Source organism: Sphaerodactylus townsendi, linkage group LG05, assembly GCF_021028975.2.
Source record: "Sphaerodactylus townsendi isolate TG3544 linkage group LG05, MPM_Stown_v2.3, whole genome shotgun sequence".
Lineage (NCBI taxonomy): Eukaryota > Metazoa > Chordata > Lepidosauria > Squamata > Sphaerodactylidae > Sphaerodactylus > Sphaerodactylus townsendi.
In genome coordinates, this window is record NC_059429.1 from 78,365,413 (window position 1) to 78,386,939 (window position 21,527).

General features: G+C 46.0%; 1 protein-coding gene across 3 annotated transcripts in view; it reads right to left on the bottom strand.

Annotated features, from left to right (window-relative positions):
* The window catches only part of CELSR2 (cadherin EGF LAG seven-pass G-type receptor 2), a 133,993-nt gene that overhangs the window by 4,819 nt on the left and 107,647 nt on the right, over window positions 1-21,527 (bottom strand). For 2 of the 3 annotated variants that reach the window (XM_048499008.1, XM_048499005.1), the window contains exons 15-34: window positions 20,660-20,843; window positions 20,004-20,105; window positions 19,615-19,709; window positions 18,302-18,511; window positions 17,132-17,315; window positions 15,896-16,039; window positions 14,219-14,402; window positions 13,604-13,771; window positions 13,353-13,479; window positions 12,959-13,159; window positions 12,357-12,531; window positions 10,205-10,317; window positions 8,986-9,065; window positions 8,076-8,202; window positions 7,010-7,132; window positions 6,621-6,751; window positions 5,319-5,407; window positions 3,376-3,549; window positions 2,629-2,853; window positions 517-760 (exon numbers count right to left, since the gene is read on the bottom strand). In XM_048499008.1, coding sequence (XP_048354965.1) covers window positions 517-760; window positions 2,629-2,853; window positions 3,376-3,549; window positions 5,319-5,407; window positions 6,621-6,751; window positions 7,010-7,132; window positions 8,076-8,202; window positions 8,986-9,065; window positions 10,205-10,317; window positions 12,357-12,531; window positions 12,959-13,159; window positions 13,353-13,479; window positions 13,604-13,771; window positions 14,219-14,402; window positions 15,896-16,039; window positions 17,132-17,315; window positions 18,302-18,511; window positions 19,615-19,709; window positions 20,004-20,105; window positions 20,660-20,843 — 3,080 coding nt within the window. The remainder of the gene's footprint in view (window positions 1-516; window positions 761-2,628; window positions 2,854-3,375; window positions 3,550-5,318; window positions 5,408-6,620; window positions 6,752-7,009; window positions 7,133-8,075; window positions 8,203-8,985; window positions 9,066-10,204; window positions 10,318-12,356; window positions 12,532-12,958; window positions 13,160-13,352; window positions 13,480-13,603; window positions 13,772-14,218; window positions 14,403-15,895; window positions 16,040-17,131; window positions 17,316-18,301; window positions 18,512-19,614; window positions 19,710-20,003; window positions 20,106-20,659; window positions 20,844-21,527) is intronic. The other variant, XM_048499006.1, reaches the window with a different exon arrangement.

A 21,527-nucleotide genomic window follows, 5' to 3' on the forward strand; every position in this document is an offset into this window, starting at 1 on the left:
CAGGACAGTGTTGCCTCATCCCCACCCCATCCCAGAGAGTCATCATCCTATCCTGCCCTACAAATGCTGCAGCTTGGTTTTGATGGCTGCAACCGTGCTTTTCAAGTAAAATAAGCTATGGGGCTACTGAAATAGCCATTTATCTCCGTGGCCAGAAGTCTATTTAGAGTCTAGTCCAAATATGCAAGGACTGAAGATGGAGGAGCCAGACAGTCTAGCAATCCCAGTGGCGATACCCCCCCCCCCCCAACCATGATAAGAAGGAGTTGCAGGGATTTAGTACAAGTTAGGTAGACTTTAAGGACCTGTAAGTAGTGACCAAGAAAGAAGAATTTGTTTTCAAGAGGCAGAAGGGAAGCCAAGGAGGGGGGCCAAGGAGGGGAGCCAAGTTCTAGGATAGAAATATTTGAGACACTGGGCCTACTGTATGAACGAGGGAATCCCCTTGAGGCAGGAGGCTCACACATCTGGGCTGCCGAATACAGTCTACCAGACGGAAGACTCGGTCATACTCACTCGGAGCCCGAGGAGTCCTCATCCACTGTGCCAGTCTTTATACTCATGGCAATTGGTGTAAGGCCATTGAGCTGCTCCTGGAGTGTCTGGCGGGGCCGTGGTGCCCCTCCCCCACGACTGCCATCACTGCCTGAAGAGCCATGTGAAGAAACCATCCCTGAGCGGCAGCTGGACAGCTTGTTGTGGATACGCTGAATGCTGTTCTTCTCACTGATGGGTGGCAGGCACTTCTTCTTCAAGATGCCTGAAAGAAGAATAGTCAGAGTTAGGGAGAACATTTCCTGGAGGTACTAAACCATGCTGGTATCATCATCTCCACACTGCATCAGAAATACATAACCTATTACTAATATCCACTGGAGTGGCAAGGGGGGAGGCTAGAGCCCCAGGTGCCACATCGGGAGGGTGTGTATGTGTGTGCATGTGTGCATTGTAGGACCATGCCCCACTTGCAACTGCACCCCAGCCTCCAACAGCCTGTGGGGTTCAGGGCAGGGCCGCAGTTAAATGCCTGCCAGCAGGGCTAGCCCTGCCCCCAAACTTCACATGGAATTTGAGTGCAGAGCCAGCCAGCCCGCCCTACCCCCAATCTCCATAAGGAGTTTGGAGCAACCCATTTGATGCAACCCATTTGCAGCTGGCCCCAAGCCTCACTGAAGCCAGCAGTAACTTGGCACCAGGGGCTGACCACTCAAACTTTATACTATTGGCTCCACTCCCACCAAGCTCAACATAACTGGAGCTAGTCTTTCAGTGCACAATGCTCTCTTGAAGCCTACAGTTTAAATATGCACCCGGCCAGCAAAGGCCATGCAGCTCCCAACTCCATGAAAGATCAGGGCAGAAAGCTGGCTTGAACTCCCCATGGAGTTTGGGGGTGGAGCCAGCCTGGCTGGTGTTGCTGGCCAGCTGTACCCCCACCCCAACTCCATGGGGCACAGCTGTAGGGTGGACTGGGGCACCCAGGGTAAGTGCAAAGTGCCATTTTAGAAAGCTATGCCCCTGCTAACATCAATGGAACCAGTGGGATGGGGACTGACGATTTTGCCTGCAATGATACCTTTAATATTCTCAGACAGAATGTGTGTAAAATCAAGGACTCCATAACACTCAGGCTAGATTACAGTTTGTTGAAGCATTTAAGTCAGTGCATGAGTAACTAGCCATTCTTGCACTTCTGGATCTGCATATGAGAGAGCCTAAGCTGGACTCAGTATGGTCTTCACCAGAAGAAAATCAAGAAAGGCTAAAATGATGCAAGTTAAGCAAATATAATTGTATGTACAGGGCACAATCATTGCACAAGAAACAAGGAGCTGTCCAGTGCACCCGAACCCCACCTCCTGATAACTCCTTGAGATTTCATTCTGCACCTGAGACATGCTTTGAGTCTTATGCCCACATGAATAATGGCTAGAAACATACTAAACAGAAATCATTTTCTTTGGGGAACTTAAGCTGGGTAGGAATATGGCACAGAAATATTCACAATATGTAGATATTTAAAATATGTGTTTAAAATATGTAGATATTTAAACTATGTAGAATGTAGATGTTTAAAATATGTAGAATTATTCTCATCTAAGGTCACTGATTTCAATAGGCTTAGCCTAGTGCAGGGGTCTGCAACCTACGGCTCTCCAGATGTCCATGGACTACAATTCCCATCAGCCCCTGCCAGCATGGCCAATTGGGAATTGTAGTCCATGAACATCTGCAGAGCTGCAGGTTGTAAACCCCTGGCCTAGTGGCAGTTTATGGGATGGGGTGCAGCCAATAATCCAGCCTCTACCACTGGACACTGCTGAAGAGTAGGGGAAAGCAATGCCTTCATCATCAGGTGACAGGGAGGCAGCAACAGAGCTGACAGGGCAAAGATGCAGCACTGCATAGATACCCAGCTTCTGAGCACTTAGCAAAACCTGCACCAGCAAGTTCACCATCACCTTGTGGAGGCTGAGTAACATGGCATAGGATCACAGTGAGTCTATTAGGATGCTGAATTCTGCATCCAGTGCTGACTGACCTTGTGCAGGCTTTGAAGCAGAATATGCCCTTTCCCCTTTCTAAGACTGCATAGGGGGAGTGGGGTTCCACAATCAAATCTCTTACCTTTCTGGGGCTGGGCAGCAGGGTGAGGCAGTGAGCTCAAGATGCTCTCCCTGGTCTGTGTCTCTCCATTCTCCCTGGGAGCTTCCGCTGCCTGCCCCAGCCAATCATTCTTGCCCATAGGCTCCACATGTAGCTTCTCAGACCCAGCATGTCCATCACTCTCGCTAGCAGTGGTCACAAAGTCTCCTGGCCAGTATGGTTTGCCAGGACCAGAAAGGTTGTCTGCTGGGAAGAAAGGACAAAAGCAGCATGGGTGTAAAGCCTTTTTTCATGCTATGTTCTCCTTGCCCTTTAGGATATTTGAAGGTTATGCTCAGTCAAGTTATTCTCCGTCAAGTTGCACTGAAACAGGTAACCTATCCAAGGAAGAGACAGTTATGCCAAAATGCATGTGATCCAAGTCTAGGAAAATGATGGGACTGAGAGATGGCTGGAAAGGGCCTCTTTTCAGCTCCCTGGTTTTGAAGTCCCTCGGGGTATTATGATATGAAGAGTTGTTGTCAGAACAGACAGCATGAGTGAGGTCAAATCAGTACCTCACGGAGATATTATGGATGCTTTAAAATGGTTTTTTATAATGTCAGTGCTGCAATAAAGGACAAACAAACCAAACCAAGAACAATGACTTGAAAACCTCACTGTTACCTCAGCAAGTTGAAGACTAGAGTTCTGGAGCGACATGGCTCATCAAATCTTTTCACAACTCATTTTTTTCTAAAACTTCATCAAGGTCGCTCCCAGAAGTACCTTTTGGAGTGCTGTGTGCTGGCATTTTTTCATTGTTAGGGCACAGCAAATTCTCCCAGCAGGGCTCCCTCGCAAATTCTTCATCTTCTTCACTGTCTGAGGAGTGGGTAGAAGCATAGGAACCACTCTGATCATCCTCCAGAGAGAGGTCACTGTCTGAGTCAGTGTCACGTTCTGTGGCCACAGGGAAGAGAAAGAGACTTACTGCTCATTACGGAACCAGGGCTAAGGGAACTCTGAGTCCAAGAACTGTCACCAGAACCCCTACTTTTCTCACATACACACACACACATTCACCAGCTCCATCTAAGGGCTCATACTAGATCTCGGTAACTGATTAACTTACTGATAAATTGGATTTTTATCCCACTCTCCCTGACAAAGGCTCAGAGCAGCTTCCAACACTGGCTCAATAAAAATATATCAGCAAATATATACAGTCAAACCAATACTAAAAAATCTGAGGCCAGCCAAGCCTAAGAAACCTGGACTGTATATATAGTGACACAAGGCAATGAACTAATTGGTATATGCATTGTATAAGATGTCATAAACCTGTAACATTCATATTGCGTTACTGACTCTTTCAAATTATTGGAACGCAATATGAATGTTACAGGTTTCTTGCCTTATGTACAATGTTTATGACATCTTATACAATGCTTTTGAGAATTTGTTACTAAGTACAGTCCCATTACGTTTCTTAGGTTGCCTAAGTGCCCTCATTGTATGTTTTGTTATTACCTTTATATCTAGTTGAATATTACTTATAATATAATCACAATATATCTTTATGAATAATCTTTATGAACGGTGTATGAATTATATATTGACTTTATACTCAAACTAATTGCATATACCAATTAGTTCATTGCCTTGTGTCACTATATATACAGTCCATGTTTCTTAGGCTTGGCTGGCCTCAGATTTTTTCAATAAAAATATATGCAGTACATTATGACACCCACATATGTTTTAGGTTTTAAACTGTTCCACCCTCAATATGAGTGGAACAATTTAAAACTTAAAACATTCTCCTCAACCCCCATACCACACAGTCAGGCCAAAACAGATGGGGATGAGAAGGGAGGCCAGTCAAGATGGATCAAACCCCGTTGCTGCCCTCAGCTGCAGGCCTGGTGGAACAGCTCCATCTTCCAAGCCCTGCTTCCAAGCAAGGGGACTAGAGAGATAAGTACAATGCCATCAATGTACTGATGATATACAACCCTATATTTAATTCCCAGGTGAACCTAGGGAAGCAATGGAGACCCTGAACCAGTTTCTGGGTCAACTGAAGACTTGGGTCATGGCAATGATATTGTCCCTCTTCCAGTTACCGTGGCTTCCAGTTTGCTTCTGGTGCCAAATTCAAAGTGATGATGTTGACTTTCAAAGTTCTAACCAGGCTTAGACGTGGGTACTTATGGAGTGCTGGAACCCATATTGGTCTGCCTGTAACTTGAGATGTTTGAGGGTCAGCTTTCACTGCATGCCAGCTCTGTATGAGGTGAGATCAATGGGCATACAAGCCAGGGCTTCCATTGATGTGGGCCCCAGGCTTTGTACTTCCCTTCCCTGAAGACCCAATTGGTTCATTCACTGAGAACCTTCCAGGTATCTGTAAAAACTGTGGGTTTTTTTTTCAGACAAAGTGGGTGGGGACTGAGCTAAATCTTCTTTTCCTCCCAATATGAGTTGTTTTATACCATGTCTTAATTTGTTTTCTAGAGCACACTGCGGATTCTGGATTATTTTAGAACGACTGGGTCTAAAATCCAGCCCCGTTCAGTCCACCTGTCAAATGTAAAGGTCCCCAATATCTAGGGAGAAAAACTTGATCTACAGGCGGCGTAGCCCCTATCAGCAATGTGTAATCTTGGAGAACTCAGATGCTCAACCAGATTGAAAGGCATTCCATCAGAAGTCCCACTTTCTCTTACCATTGTTCTGATCCTTGGCTTCCAAGAAGAGTGAGTTGGGATCCATAGGCCCAATGTGTAACTGGCTGTTGTTCAAGCCGGACTCCTCTCTGTAGGGCAAAACCACAAGAGTTGAATGCCAGCCACATTTCAGGACCACAAGAGCATGAAGACACAGGCCAGGCAGAAAAAACTGGCATACATTTTCTGTTTTTCTTAGAGTTAACTCAGAAGCAAGAAACTCTCTCTTCCTATGATAGATTTCTATCATATTTTCAAAATATAAAAATTAGGCACAGAAATAGGAGGGTCAGAAAGACACACTCCGTGACATTGACAAGATTTCTACCAGGCATAAGTCCTATAAAAGGTTAGATTGCACTTAAATGTCACAGTTAATTTAAACTGCAGTTTATTGAATTATCAGCAGTTAGTGCAGCAGACAACCAGACAATTACTCAGAGGCTACTTGGAAATTTGCCAGTCTCCTGCCAATGAGAACCAACTGCAGCAAGAGAGTTGTGGGAAGCAGAGCTACTGAATAAATCAGGATTCCTGCCGCTGGAAAAAAAATACCTGCCAGAATTTGAAGCCTGGGATGTATTTCTAAGATACCCAGTTTATGGCCCTCCTACTAACCAGGGTTGATGGGGCAGCCAGCATTCAAAAATCATATTAAAATGGAGTGTTATATCCTCATTCTGAATTATTAATCCACAATGACCATTACTTGTTCTGTTCTCATGAATGATCAGTATGAATATATGTCCTCAAAGTGACACATTTTCTACATCTGCAGCTTTGAAATGTCAATGACTGTATCATCTAGCACAATTCATTCTGCCTCCCCAACACCCTTCCTCACATTGCCTTTATCCAATGACAACATTTCTTAAATTAGGACCAAGATAGAACCCCCTAAAAAGTACAACCCCAGACTTCTGCCTGCAGGAACATTTATATCTGCTTAATGAGAAACAAGCTTCCCTGCCAAAACAAACAAACAAACAAACAAACGCTCCTCTGGAGACTGTACACCAGACAAGAATAGTGGGTGACCATTTCTTTGTGGGACTTGTGCAGTTATCAGCCACCGATTACCCATGGGCTCCAGGAAACCTATGGAACTGACTCTAGAAGGTGACAAAGGAAACCTCCGGGCCAAACAGAGGCGATAAAAGGACTTGAACCAAGCTAATCTTTCTTTCTGAGGCAGGTAGGAGGGTGAGCGCATATCATTTAGCATGAAGTTCATTAGTGAATTATTTCACACGTGGCACAAAAGCCTACATATATTGTGTTTGGCCTTGGCGTTAGCCTTACCTGAGCACAAATGGAATGTAGCTATGCTGACTCTTGCCTGAGCGGACAGTGCTGTGCAAAGATCCTGTGGAGTCTCCAAAGGGTGTGTGGTACAATTGCCCGTCAACATACGTGTTGTTACAGTTGTAAGCCTGTTGTGGGAGAACCAAAGCACAAGGAGATGACAACCTTTCCCCTCATATATCTACTTTATACTTGGAATACACTACACAACACTGAAACCAACTCTGCCAGACAAAACCTGGAGAAAAACCCAAAGGTCCCTCTTGACTTGAGCATTCTCCATCAGTGGCCAGCCAGATGGAGAGAACAGTCTCCACCACCAAAAAGTGCTGGCCCATTTGTTCCAACTGCCCCTTGCTGTTAGGGCTGCTTCCTCAAGCACTCACCGCTGTCAAAGTAGATTTGGTGGTGAGTGTGGGGTCTGTGCTGTGCTTTTTGCCACAACTGGACTTGAGAGCCTTCCGCACTTCTTTGCAAAATACGACACAGAGGAAGAAAATTAAGGGTCCCTGTGGAAGAACAGAAGATGTCATAAACCTTGAGCTGTGGCCTGTTACCAGACTGCATCCAGGAAGCCACGGGATTCACTTCAAGAGCACCAATCTCTCCTGCACCCCTAACTTTACTGTCTTCTTGCCCAACTCTAAGGTTGCTGCTGTCTTCTTCCTAGCTTCCTCCCATCCATGACCACCTTCCTTTAAAGACACCCAAAGAAAACTACCTAAAGAATGATCCAGATCATTTTAGCTGGCAGCGGAGTGCAAATCTAAACAGATGCAACCAATTTTTACAGCAAGAGTTTTGCTGCTTTTATCAGATAAGACATATCAATCAAACCTTTCTCCATTAGGCCACGTCTTACTGGGGGGAGGGACTGGAGAAGTTAAAAAGATGGGCATATGACACTTTAAAAAACTAACAGATTTATTGTAGCATAAACTTTGTGGGACAGAGCCCACTTCATAAGATGTATGAGCTGAAACCTTTGGCAGCAGGATATATTCAAAGAGGGTAAGACAAAAATAGAAACTGAAAGGTTAAAATGCAATGAAATGGAAGTAGTACAATCTATGAAATGTTTATGATATGCCAGTGGAATTTCTAACTCAATATGGAATCTAACAGCTTCAAAAATAATACTACACTAATTAATCCTATGATGGTAGAAGTCTCTCAGATCCAACAGGTCCAGCTACTCTACTGATTCAATTAGCTCAAAGCTCATGATCCTCTTATGACAGCCACAGCCTTGAATCAATTTATGCTGATATCTGGCAAGATGATGTGCAGAACTCAGTCCAAGTCACCCATGCTCAAAAAGCACATGAAAGCCTTCAAACTGACCTGAGTCTATGAAACTGGGGTAAACTAAAAAGAAAGGGAAATAATGAACACCTAATGCATATTAGAGGATTTAGCAATAGACTTGGGGAGCAGAAGTGTCTTCCTTACCTGGATGCAGTTAAAGCCAGCAAAGAGGTAGTGGAAGAGGATGGCATCACTGTTGACAGACAGCAGGGCCAGAAACCAGGTGACACTGATCAGCAGCAGAGAGACGAAGCCGGAGCGCAGACCAGAGCTACAAAGGAGGAGAACAGTCAGTTAGACTAACCAAACAGCACTCCAAATGTTCTTTGATAAGAAAGACTGACCATGAACAAGGCCTGGAGCATGGCACTGCATCCTGACAACTATAAAGCCTGGTCCAACACTGTCGGCTGATTTATTAGACACTTGACGGTTGTTTAATGGTTTTGACCAACTGGTCATTTGACCTTGAAAAAATGGTCATCCCTGCATAGCATGTCCTCCACTTTGTTCTCAGGCACCAAAAGTTGGAGGGTAGTTATGGTATTGTCACAATTACTTGACTATTTCTTGTTTCGTTGGGGATTCTAAAATGCCCAGGAAAATGCAGGAAGCATCAAGGGCTGAGGCACTGACAGTGGCATAGCGCCAATGGGGCAAGGGGGGAGGAGAGCTCTGAGCACGCGTCGGTGCATGGGCATGGCGGGGGTGTTCCAGGGCATGGCAGGCACAGGGTGCACATGTGGCTCGAGCACCATTTCCCCTCGCTCTGCCTCTGGGCACTGGCAAACAGTTAGGAGATAGCAATGGAAAAGTGGCCATGCACAGCGTAGTAGAAATAGGTTGGCAGCAGAGGGACTGAACTCAGAAGATGGCAGAGTATTGGGAAGGATAAGCAACACTTCACATCAGAGAGCATGGTGATAGCACCAGAGATCAGGATGGAAAAGCCATAGAAACCTGCATGGGAGTAGAAATAGTAGAAGCAGCCAGCTTGCAGAAACAAATGGCAAAACAACATAGGGGACACAGTTAGATGCAACAGAAGACTCACACTGTCCCCTTCTTCTCAAAACCCTGTTGCTGAGCAGCACAAGTAGCCTTGGTGGCCAGGACATAGAGGAAGACACTCATCTGTGAGAAAAGAGACATGACGGTTATAATCATCTCCCCACTCCTTGCAGCCAGTCCACAGTCCTTCCAAACCTAGAATATTAAATTTTGTGCTGTTTCCTTCCCAGTTTTGTGAAGATCCATCCTATGTATGTGCCCTGGAAAAAAAATCAGTATTTTTCAGATTTGGATCTCAGGAAGGGCATACATTCTGGTATCAGGGTCTTCCAATATGGTTTCAGGATTTGGGTTTGCGTGTACGTTTGTTTAAATAATTCCAATTTTTTAGGTCCATTATTCCCCATAGGAGGACTCTTTCCAGGGGATTAAAGTGGCTGTTTTTTTGAACAGAATGACACTAAAATGGCAGGGAAATTAATCTTGCCAGTCCAGAAGGAAAAGCTTCCTCAATCAAGATTGACCAGGTCAAGGGGCTGGGGACTGAGAATTGTTAAAATTTTCGGGAGCATGGAAGAAGCTCTCTTCTGGTTGAGACCATTGAAGGGGACAGAGCTCTTGGCAGAGTTCTGGAGAAGGCAGCCATTTTGACCATGTGCTAATCTAAGAAGCTGAAGGATATCTTCCAGGTAATGGAGAATCTGTAGACAACTATTAACATCCTAAGCTTAAGAGTCTACCCTATTCTAACAACTGATAGGGTATGCATAGCGGAAGGTACAGAGGAATTGCATTTATCCCTCATTTCTTTTGAATCCCTTGCTCAATCTGGTGCTGTGCTAAATATATGCTTGTAAACATTCTCTTGTTAATAAATACATTTTAAAGTTGGATGCTGGTAGCAGTTTTCTGTACCACATAGACCTATTTTATGAAGAGGGTGACATGATGGGGGAAGGCTGGTATTTGGCAGGCAGCTATTTCTCCAGGGGCATACCAGGCTGTAAACCATCCCCGTGATACCCAGAAGTGGGGAAGTGAGCCACAGAGGCAAAGCCTCAGAGTTGAAAAGGAAGCCGGAGAGGGCTGGGTGGAATAGAGCCTGCAGGTCAAAGCAGGCCTGTTCTGCCATACAAGCCAAGGCACCAGTGTAAATATATGATGCCCCCCATAAGACAGTCCACTTTTGTGCCTTGGTGCTCTCATGTCTTTCTCCCACAGCTCAGCCCAGCTCTCCCGTAGTCCCAGATTTTGCTACCCACCGCAACAGCAAAAACGATGGGTCCAGCGAAGCTCCAGATCAGAGTATCATAGATGGAGAGCCAACAGAAGTCTGGGTTTCCATAGCCTTCAGGGTCCAGACCCACAGCAAGCCCTAAGGAAGGATTCCATTCACAGCTATCAGCAGGAAGAAGGGAAAGCACGGATCCCCAGTAACTCCACTCAGAACGCTCAATGCCCCACCTACACAATACATGAGGCATTCTGTGGTGCTGTCCCTCAGGCCATTTTCATAATCAAAAATGGTCCCAGGAGAGTGCTATTTGCCCCTCTGTGAATGTGATGCACACCTAATACCAGCATATGTGAAATTTCCCAGTGAGGAAAATAAAGCTCCTTGGAAGCTGCTTTTAATTGGGAAAGCAGAATAGCGAGAGGCTTAAAAGCCTGCTCTGCTTCCACCACAGACCCATTCTGAATGGTGCCCTGACACACTGGTCAACGAGTTTATAAAACCCTGTGTGTTCCAAGCACAAAATTCCCAGCGTATCATGGACTGAGAGCCTCAAAAAACAGCTCACAGCTGGAACAAGAGCCAAGACTGAAGGGCACAAACGTAATTGGGCTTGGAACAAGAACTCTGTTCATTCCAGCTCTCAGTCTAGGGTTGTCTAGTTGTGTTTGCCTTGAGTTACTCTCAGATGCTAACTACATAGCAGCTTCTCCCAATCACAGAACAAGAAACAGTCTCTTGCTGCCATCTTCGAGATGCTAAACTAAGGCTTCACAAAGGAGAACCATGACATGCGGACCTGGACCACACTATATAGCCATGCTGTAGGGCATCTGCATGCGACCCCTTGCTCAGCTGGTGCGGAGTTTTGGGCTGATTTGTCATCAATATGCTGATGACACTCAGCTCATTCTGTTAATGGAGGGGGGGCGGCCCCCTCCCTCTCCTCCCTTGCATGCTACCCCTCACTCCCACCCCTCCTCTCCCTCCCCTTGCATACCACCCCTCCCTTTCCCCCCTCCCTCTACTAGGGTAGGTGGGCCGTGTCCAGATACCAGGCCCCTTCCCCTCCCTTGCATGCCACCCCACACCCCCTCCCACCCTCCTCATCCGTTGACCAGTTGACCATTGTTTGGAGGCAGTCACTGTGTGGTTGAAACAGAGCAGGTTAAAACTTAATCTAACAAAGACAGAGATCCTTTGGCTAGGCCGGGAAAGGGGAATTGGGGATTTTCAGCTGCCGGAGTTGGAAGGGGTCTCTTTGGCTTTGACCCCTTCGGCTCGCAACCTGGGTGTCCACCTGGATTTGTCTCTTTCAATGGAGACCCAGGTGGCACATGTAACCCGGGTTGCTTTCTTCCATTTCTGCCAGGCCCGGCAGCTGGCCCCCATCTCTCCCATGTTGACCTGGCCACTGTGATCCATGCGACGGTCACCTCCAGATTAGACTATTGTAACTCACTCTACGCGGGCCTTCCCTTGCGGCTGACCCGGAAATTGAAGCTGGTCCAGAATGCGGCAGCTCGCCTTCTTGCAGGCGATTCAGCCAGGGATCATATTACCCCTGTGCTTCACCACCTGCACTGGCTCCCAGTGGAATTCCGAATCGTCTTCAAGGTGCTGGTATTGACCTTTAGGGCCCTTCATGTCCCAGGGCCCTCATACCTTCGAGACCGCTTTACCCCATATGTCCCAACTCGATCCCTCCGTTCAGTGGAGGGGAACTTGTTGGTGGTCCCCCGCCCCTCTATGATGTGGCTAGCCTCCACCAGGGTCAGGGCTTTTGTGGCCCTGGTCCCTTCCTGGTGGAACGCTTTTTCTCCAGCTGTTAGGGCCCTGCAGAACCTCGGGGAGTTCCGCAGGGTCTGCAAAACTGAGCTGTTACGCTGGGCTGGGGGGGGGGGGGCTGGCCATTGAGCTGCCTCTCCTTCTTGATGCCCAATTACCATCTGTTTCTCTTCTTCTGTCTGCTGGTCCCCTCCCAGGGTTAGAACTGGACGCCATCCACCAAACTGTGGGTGGGTTGTATCGCTGCTAGTGTTTTTATTGATTTATATATTTTAATGATATTATTCAATGTTTTTTGTATTTTGGTATTTATTGTCTGTACACCACTCTGTGAGCCCTTTGAGGGAGAGCAGTTTATTAAGTCGAATAAATAACAACAACAGCAACAATACCTGTAATAAATGCTGGAACTCCCCAGCCAACCATGTAGTAGAAGCGCATGGGGCCATAGTTGATGTCGCGCACCTCACTCAGCATGCGGTAGATATGCAGTGCTTCCAGTAGTGCCCAGGCAAAGGTGCACATGTACAGAAAATGCAACAAGATAGCAATGACCGTGCAGGCAAACTGGCATAGGTAGAAAGAGAAGAAGGATGTTAGGATCCCTGGCTGGTGCAAGAGTGGACCATCCTTCCAAAGGAACTCCCCTCTCCACCCATGCACAAATAGTGAAAAAGAGCAATCTTGCATCTGTTCACAAAGACCCACCCTCATCCCCATCTTTGTTCTGCAGCTCCAGAAACTGTTGACGCTTTGTTGGGTGCTCCAGGCAGTTCAGCGACACTGAACCGGGAATGATAATACAGGAATGACACAAAGGACTCTTTCAGCTCTCAGTAGTCCCCAGTCATGGACTCCACAATCAAGGCAGAGATCACACTGGTGCTGCCAGATGCAGTGATGCTCAGTTACATGGTCTGGGTCCATTAAGCTGAATTGCTGCCCCCTCCCCATTATCCCCCCATTAGCATCTCCCACCCTTCCAGGAACTCACTGGTAGATCAGCTTGGTTGATGCCCAGCAGGAAGATAAGCTCAGAAAGAAACAGTGCCACCACTAGATTCTTGTGGATGCTGTGCTGGTTGGATCGTAAGGCACGTAGGCCAGCCAGGAAGAAGAAAGTAAGTAAGAGGCTGCCCAGGGTCACAGCAATAGAGGCATAGGTGATGGTCTTCAGGGGAAGGATCTCGCCATTCTGGGAGGAAAATAAAGTTTATTTATGGACACACTGAAGAAATGTGGGTTAGCTACTAAGGCATGCTCCTACTAGGCCCAGGGAGGAACCTGATCCTCACCACAGTCCCTCCCCACTCCTAAGCATTTGCTTTGTGACCTTGCCCAATGCCCTGATTCTCCACCTCCTAGAGAGAAGTCCCTGGTTTTTTCACCTCTCTGCGAGAAACGTCCATCAGCACAGCAAAACTGGTCATGTGATTACACTGGCAGCTGACATGGGTCTCGTTCCTGAAGACAACATCACACCCCTTGGCTGACCAGCCACCAACCCTACTGACCCTGAGGAAACAGCAGAGTGAGGACAATTAGGTTGGCACTGAGTGCTGCTACACTGCTCCCCACCCATCCCCACCAGAAGAAATGTATCAGCACCAGACATTTTTGACTGAGAAGTGGAACTCACAGGATGGAGTGGTTCCAGAAGACACAGATGGGCTTGGTTCGCTCCTCAGTTTCCAGCAGCCGGAACTGGACGGTGATAGGTTTCTCCAAGGCCCGTTGCATCAGGGCATCGTTATCATGGATGTTGATGCTCACTACTGGGGTGTTGATGATGGGGCGCTTGGGAACCCTGCGGGGGACACATGGTATAGATGGACTCAGCTACATATTTGTGGTTTCCTACAGATGTAAACTGCAGGCCTGATCAGAAGCCCACCCATTTGTTCTAGTAGAGGTGCACACTTCAGCTAGCACAATGCACCTTGACAAAATATTAAAATGTTCGATAAGCAAAAATCCAATGTTTTCATTCTGTTATTGACAGTGGAGGTCATTTGCTTGGTGTTCAGGAAGCTATGAAGCAACAGAAGAGTTGACAGGGCTTTAATGATGGAGATCTAAGCCTTTCAGGGAGTGGAGGAAAGAGTCTAACATGAATCCTCTAGGAAGATTTTTTCAGTCCTTGAATAGGTCTTTCTTTGGGAGACCCACAACAGGCATTCTGTATCTGTTATCAGGTATCTGAGGAGCCTCTACGCCCTTTTCTGGCATCTATCTATTGGGGGAGGGGTGTTACCTCAAGCTCCGCTTGTCTGTGTCGTACTGCTCTGGAAGCAGCCCTGCAAGCGTGCGATAGATGATGACACTGGCAATGGCCTGGCCCTCGCTGAGATCTGGGTGCCTCTTCTGTCTTGTCATCAGGGTGGCTTCTTCGTCCTCACCACCCCCGGGGAGATGCTTGGCATTGGTCATAGTTGGTGCTGAAAAGTGAGCATGAGACTGGGGCTATAGCTGAATTCTGCCTGGTTTATGGAACAGCTTCTAACAAGAATAAGCATGCACAAAAAGACCATAATGCTTGGCATCTGCCTAGTGCACTTCTTTTCTCTCTCACCCTCTCCCAGAGGCTCCAGATTCTAAATTCATTGCTAGTAGTTGGATATCTGCAAAACTGCAGTAGCCAATATTCTAATTCTCTCATCACCAAAGGGTATTTCATAGATGTGCTTCCAATAAAGATCTGTACCAGCCACGGCCTCCATATTATGCCCCCTCACATCCATATAATCCCACACTTTTCCCTCACTTAATTGCTTCTCAAGGTGGTATGTAATTTCTGTTCTGAACTTCTGGCTTCCCAGTTTCTGACCCTGCTTAGCTACAGAACTAGTTTCAGGTGGAGAGACGCCCAAGTGTGACCTTCAAAGTGTATGTAAATCTGATATCTGTGTCTATTAAAGCAAGCCTTTCTGGGTTCTCTCTTCATCCAGCATAGAAGTGACAGATGCTTACTTTACCCAGTGAAACTCCTCCTTTGGCCCTGTCCTGATATATTCATTCCCCCTTCCCCCCCACAAGCTCCCTGACAGCCTTGCCTTTCTTCTCAGCCAAGCCTTTCTTCCCTGTCCTGTTGTCCAAATTACATACTGCAAACTAGTCTGTCATTTCCCTCCCAACTTTTAAAGAGGATAAGAAAAACACAACCACAAGAAGTTGAAATGAAGAGTGAAAGACTTACCAAATGTGTGGCTGGGTTTATATGGGTGTGCATACTTAACATTTTCTCTCAAAGCCCAAGTCTGCCTCATAGCATTTCCCTCCTGCTCTAATCAAGTTGATGACTATGAACATTGTACTTCTGCATCCTCAGTTCCTTCTTTGCAACTCCCCTTCTGCTTTCTCACTGGGATATAAGGACTCAGAGAAGATCTCCATTCCAACTCATCTCTGACAATGAGAGCTTTGACTCTTGAAAGCTCATCCCCTGAAAATCTTGTCGGTCTCTAAGGTGCTACTGGATCTGCATCTATCTTCTCTCAAAATCCAGTCTCCCGTTGCTACCTGGACTCTGACCTCACGCCTACATCTCTGCCAAAGCCTCTCAAGTCCATTGAATAACCCACAGCTTTGAGCCCACAAAAAAGCTTGGTTTCTTCCCCAGAACAAAAGGTAACAAACACATAAAAAAGGGTGTGGGAGACAGTGATGCATGAAGGGATGGGTGGAAACAACAAACTTGCCAGAATAATTATCAAGATACCTGATTATTTTCAGCAGTCTGAGTTTTTAACAGAAACCAGGGAATTATTTTGTCTGTTTGACAATAGCTACCTGTGGCACATATTGGGGGTCAAAGATCTGGGCTAGCTGAACAGAGATGGCCTGATACTGAAGGTCAGTGCTTAGGGTTCTCTGTTCCCACTCATGGCCTCCTAGAATTCCATGACATTTTCTTTCAGAAATCTAAACTCACCTTTGCTTTCAGGAGCCTTGAATACACTCTCAGGAAGGATGACACTTGTCTCCAGGTCCGCAGGTTTCTCGCCCCGGACAGCCTCATAGTGAGGTAGCTTTGCGCCAGCAAAGTTCATCTTCTCCAGCCTCACTACAGAGATGACTGACAGAAAAACATCACTTTCAGTGAGGGCATTTAGCCAGATGAATATTCACTTGCAGCTGTTCAGCCTCACATTCTCACCTCTGCAAGCAACATGGTTGTATGCACATCCCTTCCCATTTTTAATTTATTTACTTCATGTGTTGTCTACCTTTTTCACAAGAGACTCCAGGCAAATATAACTAATCCATTCTCGACTTATTTTATTTGTTTATTTATTTGTTTTTTAAATTTGATAGACCACCCACCCCTGAAGGTTCTGGGTAGTGTGTAATTCACTTTAAAACATGGGAATATAAATTTAAAATAGTATAAATAAAACAATTTACAATATAAATCATAATTAAAACCTATAGTTTAACCACATACAAAAGATCAGATGGCAGAGATGGTAACTCGTTACTTGTTGCGAGGGTAGGTCAGATGGTAACTTAATACAAACATAAACATAAAGCAAACATAGGGAAGGCCTCAATCCACGGCTATCCCTCTCCACCAAAGGCCCAGCGAAATAATACTGTTTTACAGGCCCTGTGGAACTGTTCAAGGTCCTGCAGGGCCCGGATAAATGGTGGTAGCGAATTCCACCAGAAAGGGGCTAATGCCCAGGTGGAGGCCAGCCAGATTGTAGAGGGGCGTGGGACTACCAGTAAATTGGTCTCTGCTGAATGCAGAGACCGTGAGGGGACGTAAGGGGAATATCCCCATTAACTTTATGTTTCAGATAATTTCATACAGAAAAAAAGTCTTACTAAATTGTGTGAATAAAGGATGCATACTGTATGCCAACTTTTCACAGAACTGGCATAGCACAATATATAAGAACATAAGGTCAGAAATCCCAAGTTCATAGATCAATCATAGACAACCTGGCTCACCTCAGGGAATCTTCTGTTCCTCAGCTTCAAACCCCTCCCCCGCCCCAATGCTATATGGTGATGAAACTGCCTTACCTTAGCGTATGTGAAGGATTGCTGAAATACTGTACCTGCGGAGTTTGGGTTACTTTGGAAAAGATGCCCTAAGCGGATCCTATTAAAGGTCTAAAAGCCATTACTACTAATAATATCATAGTCATTCTCATGTTCTCACCAATGTTGGGTGTGATGATGGTGAAGGGGCTCAGGTATGTCTTGCGCATGTTCTGGGCCAGAGTGCTGGCATAGTCCTCAAAGTGTCTGAGCAGCTGAGCTGTGCCCCCCTCAGTCTGCTGGATCAATTCCCAATGCCGCTTGTTGCTGGCATCCAGTAGGACACTGCCCACTTTGAGCAGGTTCTAGGGAACAAAAGGGAGAGAACAATGAGAGGTAGTTGCAGCTTTTGCTGGCAGGTCTGGCATATGGTTCTTTCAGGGACCAGGACTAGGGATTCTTTCCAGGAATTTATAACAAATGTAAACAGCTGAAAGTCTCCATGGAGATGACAAGCAGCTGCACCGAGAACACACCAAAAATCTAGCTCCAAAATGGAGACAAGCTTGTAGGTAAGGCTGTTTTTTTTATCCTCTTGCCCATGCTCAGAGCCATGGAGGGATGTGAAAATCACCATGATTGGGCAGTTCAAGCGCTCTCACTATCATATGATCCTATTGCCTGTGCCTATTGCCTCCCAACTCCATGTTCCTGTCACCAGGGAACCCTGAGAAATTGAATAAAAACTAGTCTGGGAACCTTAAAATGGAGGTCCAAATATCCCTGAATATTTTCAGGATTTGGGGGGACTGATACCATTTTCAGATGACAACAATAAAACAGCACACCCCTAATCGGAAAGCTCAATGGCACTCAGGAAAGAATCTTCACCTGGGGTTCTGGCCTCAGATTTGTTTATTCCTTGTTTTATGAGGGCGTTTACAGGCCCTGCCCTTGCCTGCTACAATTCAGGACACCATCACAAGATTTAACAGGCAATGGGGACATGGTCGAAGCAGACTAGATTAGAGATAAATGATGGAGGAGTCACTTTCCTCCCAGATTGCTCTTACTCTTGCCCCAAACTGGCCTGACTGGTGTCCTCTAATGGCAGAACTGAAAGCAAGCTGGTCCCTCCAGAGCTAACAGGATGCTCATATTTTGTCTTCTGCTGCGCCAATTGGTTTGAGTGCCTTATGCTGCACAGGAGCAGACTATCTAGGCACCCTTGCAGCACTGCAACAAAACCTTCCCCAGCTTCCCAGCCTGCCTGTCCCCTTCAGTAACTTGTGTTCCTTTGCCATGACTTTATCAGTAACCACTTCATATAAACCTAAGCGCAGGGGTTTACCTCAGTGAAGTGAACATCCTGTGTAGCGGCCAAGCCAAAGCCTTCTTGGGTGCTTTCATGTTTCAGGAGCTGGGCTGAGAGGTGATAAGCCACCTTGATGTCACTGCCAAAGAAGTTGACTGTATACTGCGTAGCATTGCGAAGTTGCAGGGCTATCCGCTGAGACTGCTCTGTGTCCAGCAGTGACTCATTCCGCAAAAACCGCTCTGCCTGCTCCGCAAGGAAGACAAAGACTTTCAGAACCAGGCATTTCAAACAGAACAGATTCACTGATCCCACATAGCTATCAGAATTGTTCAGTCTCAATTCTGATTAGTAAAATGGGGATAAAATGCATACTTACCTGGTTGTCATCAGCATCATGCACGTTCTGTTCTACTGGAATTCTAATGCACAGGTGCAGAATTGAGTGTTTATCACAGAATTCAGCACCCTGCATGTTTAGAGCAGAAAACCTCCCTGATTGGTAGCTGCTCTGGGAAGCAGCAGAGGTCTATGCCCTCTTGGGCAACCACCACAGCAGTACAGGCTTTTAGAAAGACCCAGAAACAAGTGTCTTGCTACCTGAGTTGTTGCTCAACCACTCAGGAGACAAAGGCATTTCGTGACAGGCCAAGAACTGAAAGTGAACATGAGTGATATTCTGTGCTCTCCTTAAATGACCAATCAGCAGCAATGAGGAGGATGGCCACTCAGCCCAGGCCATGCAGGAAACCCCTTTTCAACATATGCTCATAAAGCAGTGATTTTTTTTGTTATGCAAAAATATGCATATCCATTGGTATGTTTTGCATAGCTTATTTGGATTACCCTTGCACAGAATTCACATCCCCCATCTGTGTTTACTATACATAACCTTCCTCACTCCAAGAGCAAGGAAGAGACAGACCAAACAGCAGTCCTATGAAATGGTACTTAAGTTCATTACTCTTTGTTACTAACAAAGGAAATTCTGTCTCCAGAGACAAAACTGGATGACAACAGTGTGAAAGAAGCTGGTCCTGTTAACAAAAAAATACAGAGACAGAGTCAGAATCAAGATTCATTACAAGCAACCTCAAGGCTTTCATGCCCGGCTGGCAGCCATGGGTCATCAACTGAGATCATCAACTGAGGTAGGTAGTCATGTAAGTGCATCTTCAGTTCTAGAGAGGACAAAACACTGTATTCTGGCGGCTGCTGAACAGTTTCTGCAAGCTAAAAACGACGTATACCCTCTGCTCCCCCATCCCAAAGAACTAAAAAAAGAGGAAGCCAATCAATAGATTCTTGGCTTAATTCTGGAGATAGAGGATAACTGGAAGATCACTCACAAAGCCCTTGAGAGTAGCAAAAGTCAGTGAAGTGCAGTTAAAGAGGTTGGGAGCCAGCCAGCCCTTGTGCTCATCACAGTGCCGTATAGCAGTCCCTGTAGGAAAGGAGAGAGGGGTCACTTGCAGGAAAGCATCTCCATCCAGCTCGGGTTCTCGCTCATGAAAGCATATGCCACAACTCATTGGCTGTATTTAAGGTGCGAAAAGATTCACTGCTGTTTTCACTGCTTAGCTCAGCTTTTCCTTTTGACATTTCCAAAAACAAGCAAACCTCTTCAGTGGCAAAACAAAACAAAATAAGCGTTTGGTTCATGCACAGACAATGTGACCATTCCTTCAGTTTCTCAGCAACATATGCATGCACAGTAGTATGTAACATGTTTCATTACCGACAGATCCCTTGGGGCATGGGGCAGCTGCAGGCAGGCCAAAGCGGGTACGGGGCCACCAAATGTTAGCTTCAATAGCACGGGGGCAGCTGTCATAGTTCACTGCAAGGCAAAAGTGAGAACTGTGAAGAGTTTTTTGCAAATTCAGATAAGGAAGGCAGTCAGGACCTCATACTCCCATAAATGTCTGGGCCTAGTTTAGCATATGAAGATAAATATGGAAAAGAAGGAACCCCGAGTAAATGCAGGATCATCTATGAAAGAATCACCCAGTGCTGGCATTGAAGACACAAGAATAGAATATATACCAAATGGACATGTTCTTTCTGTTGTCCTGTGACAGCACTTGCTCAGCCAAACTACTAGCATGGAAATGAATGACCTTCTAACTCAACTGACACTCTTGGCAATTAACTATGTGCTTCCCAGATGAAGGGAGAAGAAGACAACTTCTTCAAAGGGAAAGACAGGTCTGTCAACACCAGATGTGCATCCATTTCGGTGAGAGGGTGCCACATCTCTTCCTGGAGGACAACCTCATCATTAATGTCATCTGTACAGTCCCAGTTCAGTTGCACCTAACCTCAGTTCAGTTTGGTAAAGAAATCTCAACTCTGCTCTGTGACCAATGAGCCACAGCTAACTACAGAACTGACCTTCACAGCCATTGATGGTAACTTCTGCAAAGGGATTGTCACAGTGGTCACAGCGGCGTCCAATCACACCAGGCTTGCAGGAACACAGCCCAGTCTCAGATTCACAAGTGCGAGACAGCGAGCCTGTGGGGTAGCAGTCACAAAGCAAACACACAGCACTGTCCGCCGGTCGGTAGTGGTTCTCCTGAAGGAAAGCCAGAGGCACGTTAATCCCAGGAAGCAGGGCTGAAGACCCTCTGCAGCTCTAAGGAAGCAAACCCCTCAGCTAACTCAGTGCACGATCCCTCTCCTAAAATCTATAACAGCACCACATACCTACTAAAAATTAGCTGAACCCCCTGCATCTGTTACCAAAGATGCTACTGCTCACTAACCCATCCATGCCCCACAACAAAACGTGCACACTTTCACCAAGGAAAGAATCTCCCAAGATATTATTACGATAAGCAGACCTACTATCAGTCATTTCCAATCTACTTGATTGTCTTAACAGTTCTATGAATTATGCTAGGCTGAGAGTGAATTGCTTTAAGTCCAATGCTTTAAATCCCCAATGAGCTCCAGCAAGCAGGATCTGACCCTAGATGCTCTATGTCTTAATCCCGTGCTTTCAAACGGAGGTCTATTGATTCCTGGAGTTCCTCAGAAGCTTATATCTGTTTATTGATACCCTGATTATTGATCGTTGTTGTATGATGTCATGATTATTGCTGTTGTTATTATGTTGCTGTGACCTGCCCTGAGCCTCTCGGGGGATGGTGGTATATAAATTAAATATACAATAAAAATATACAATTATCAGAGCTCCTTGGTGAGGAGATAGGTAATGATGGCTGGCAAGCTTCCTTTAAAGCAGCTGCCAGAGTTG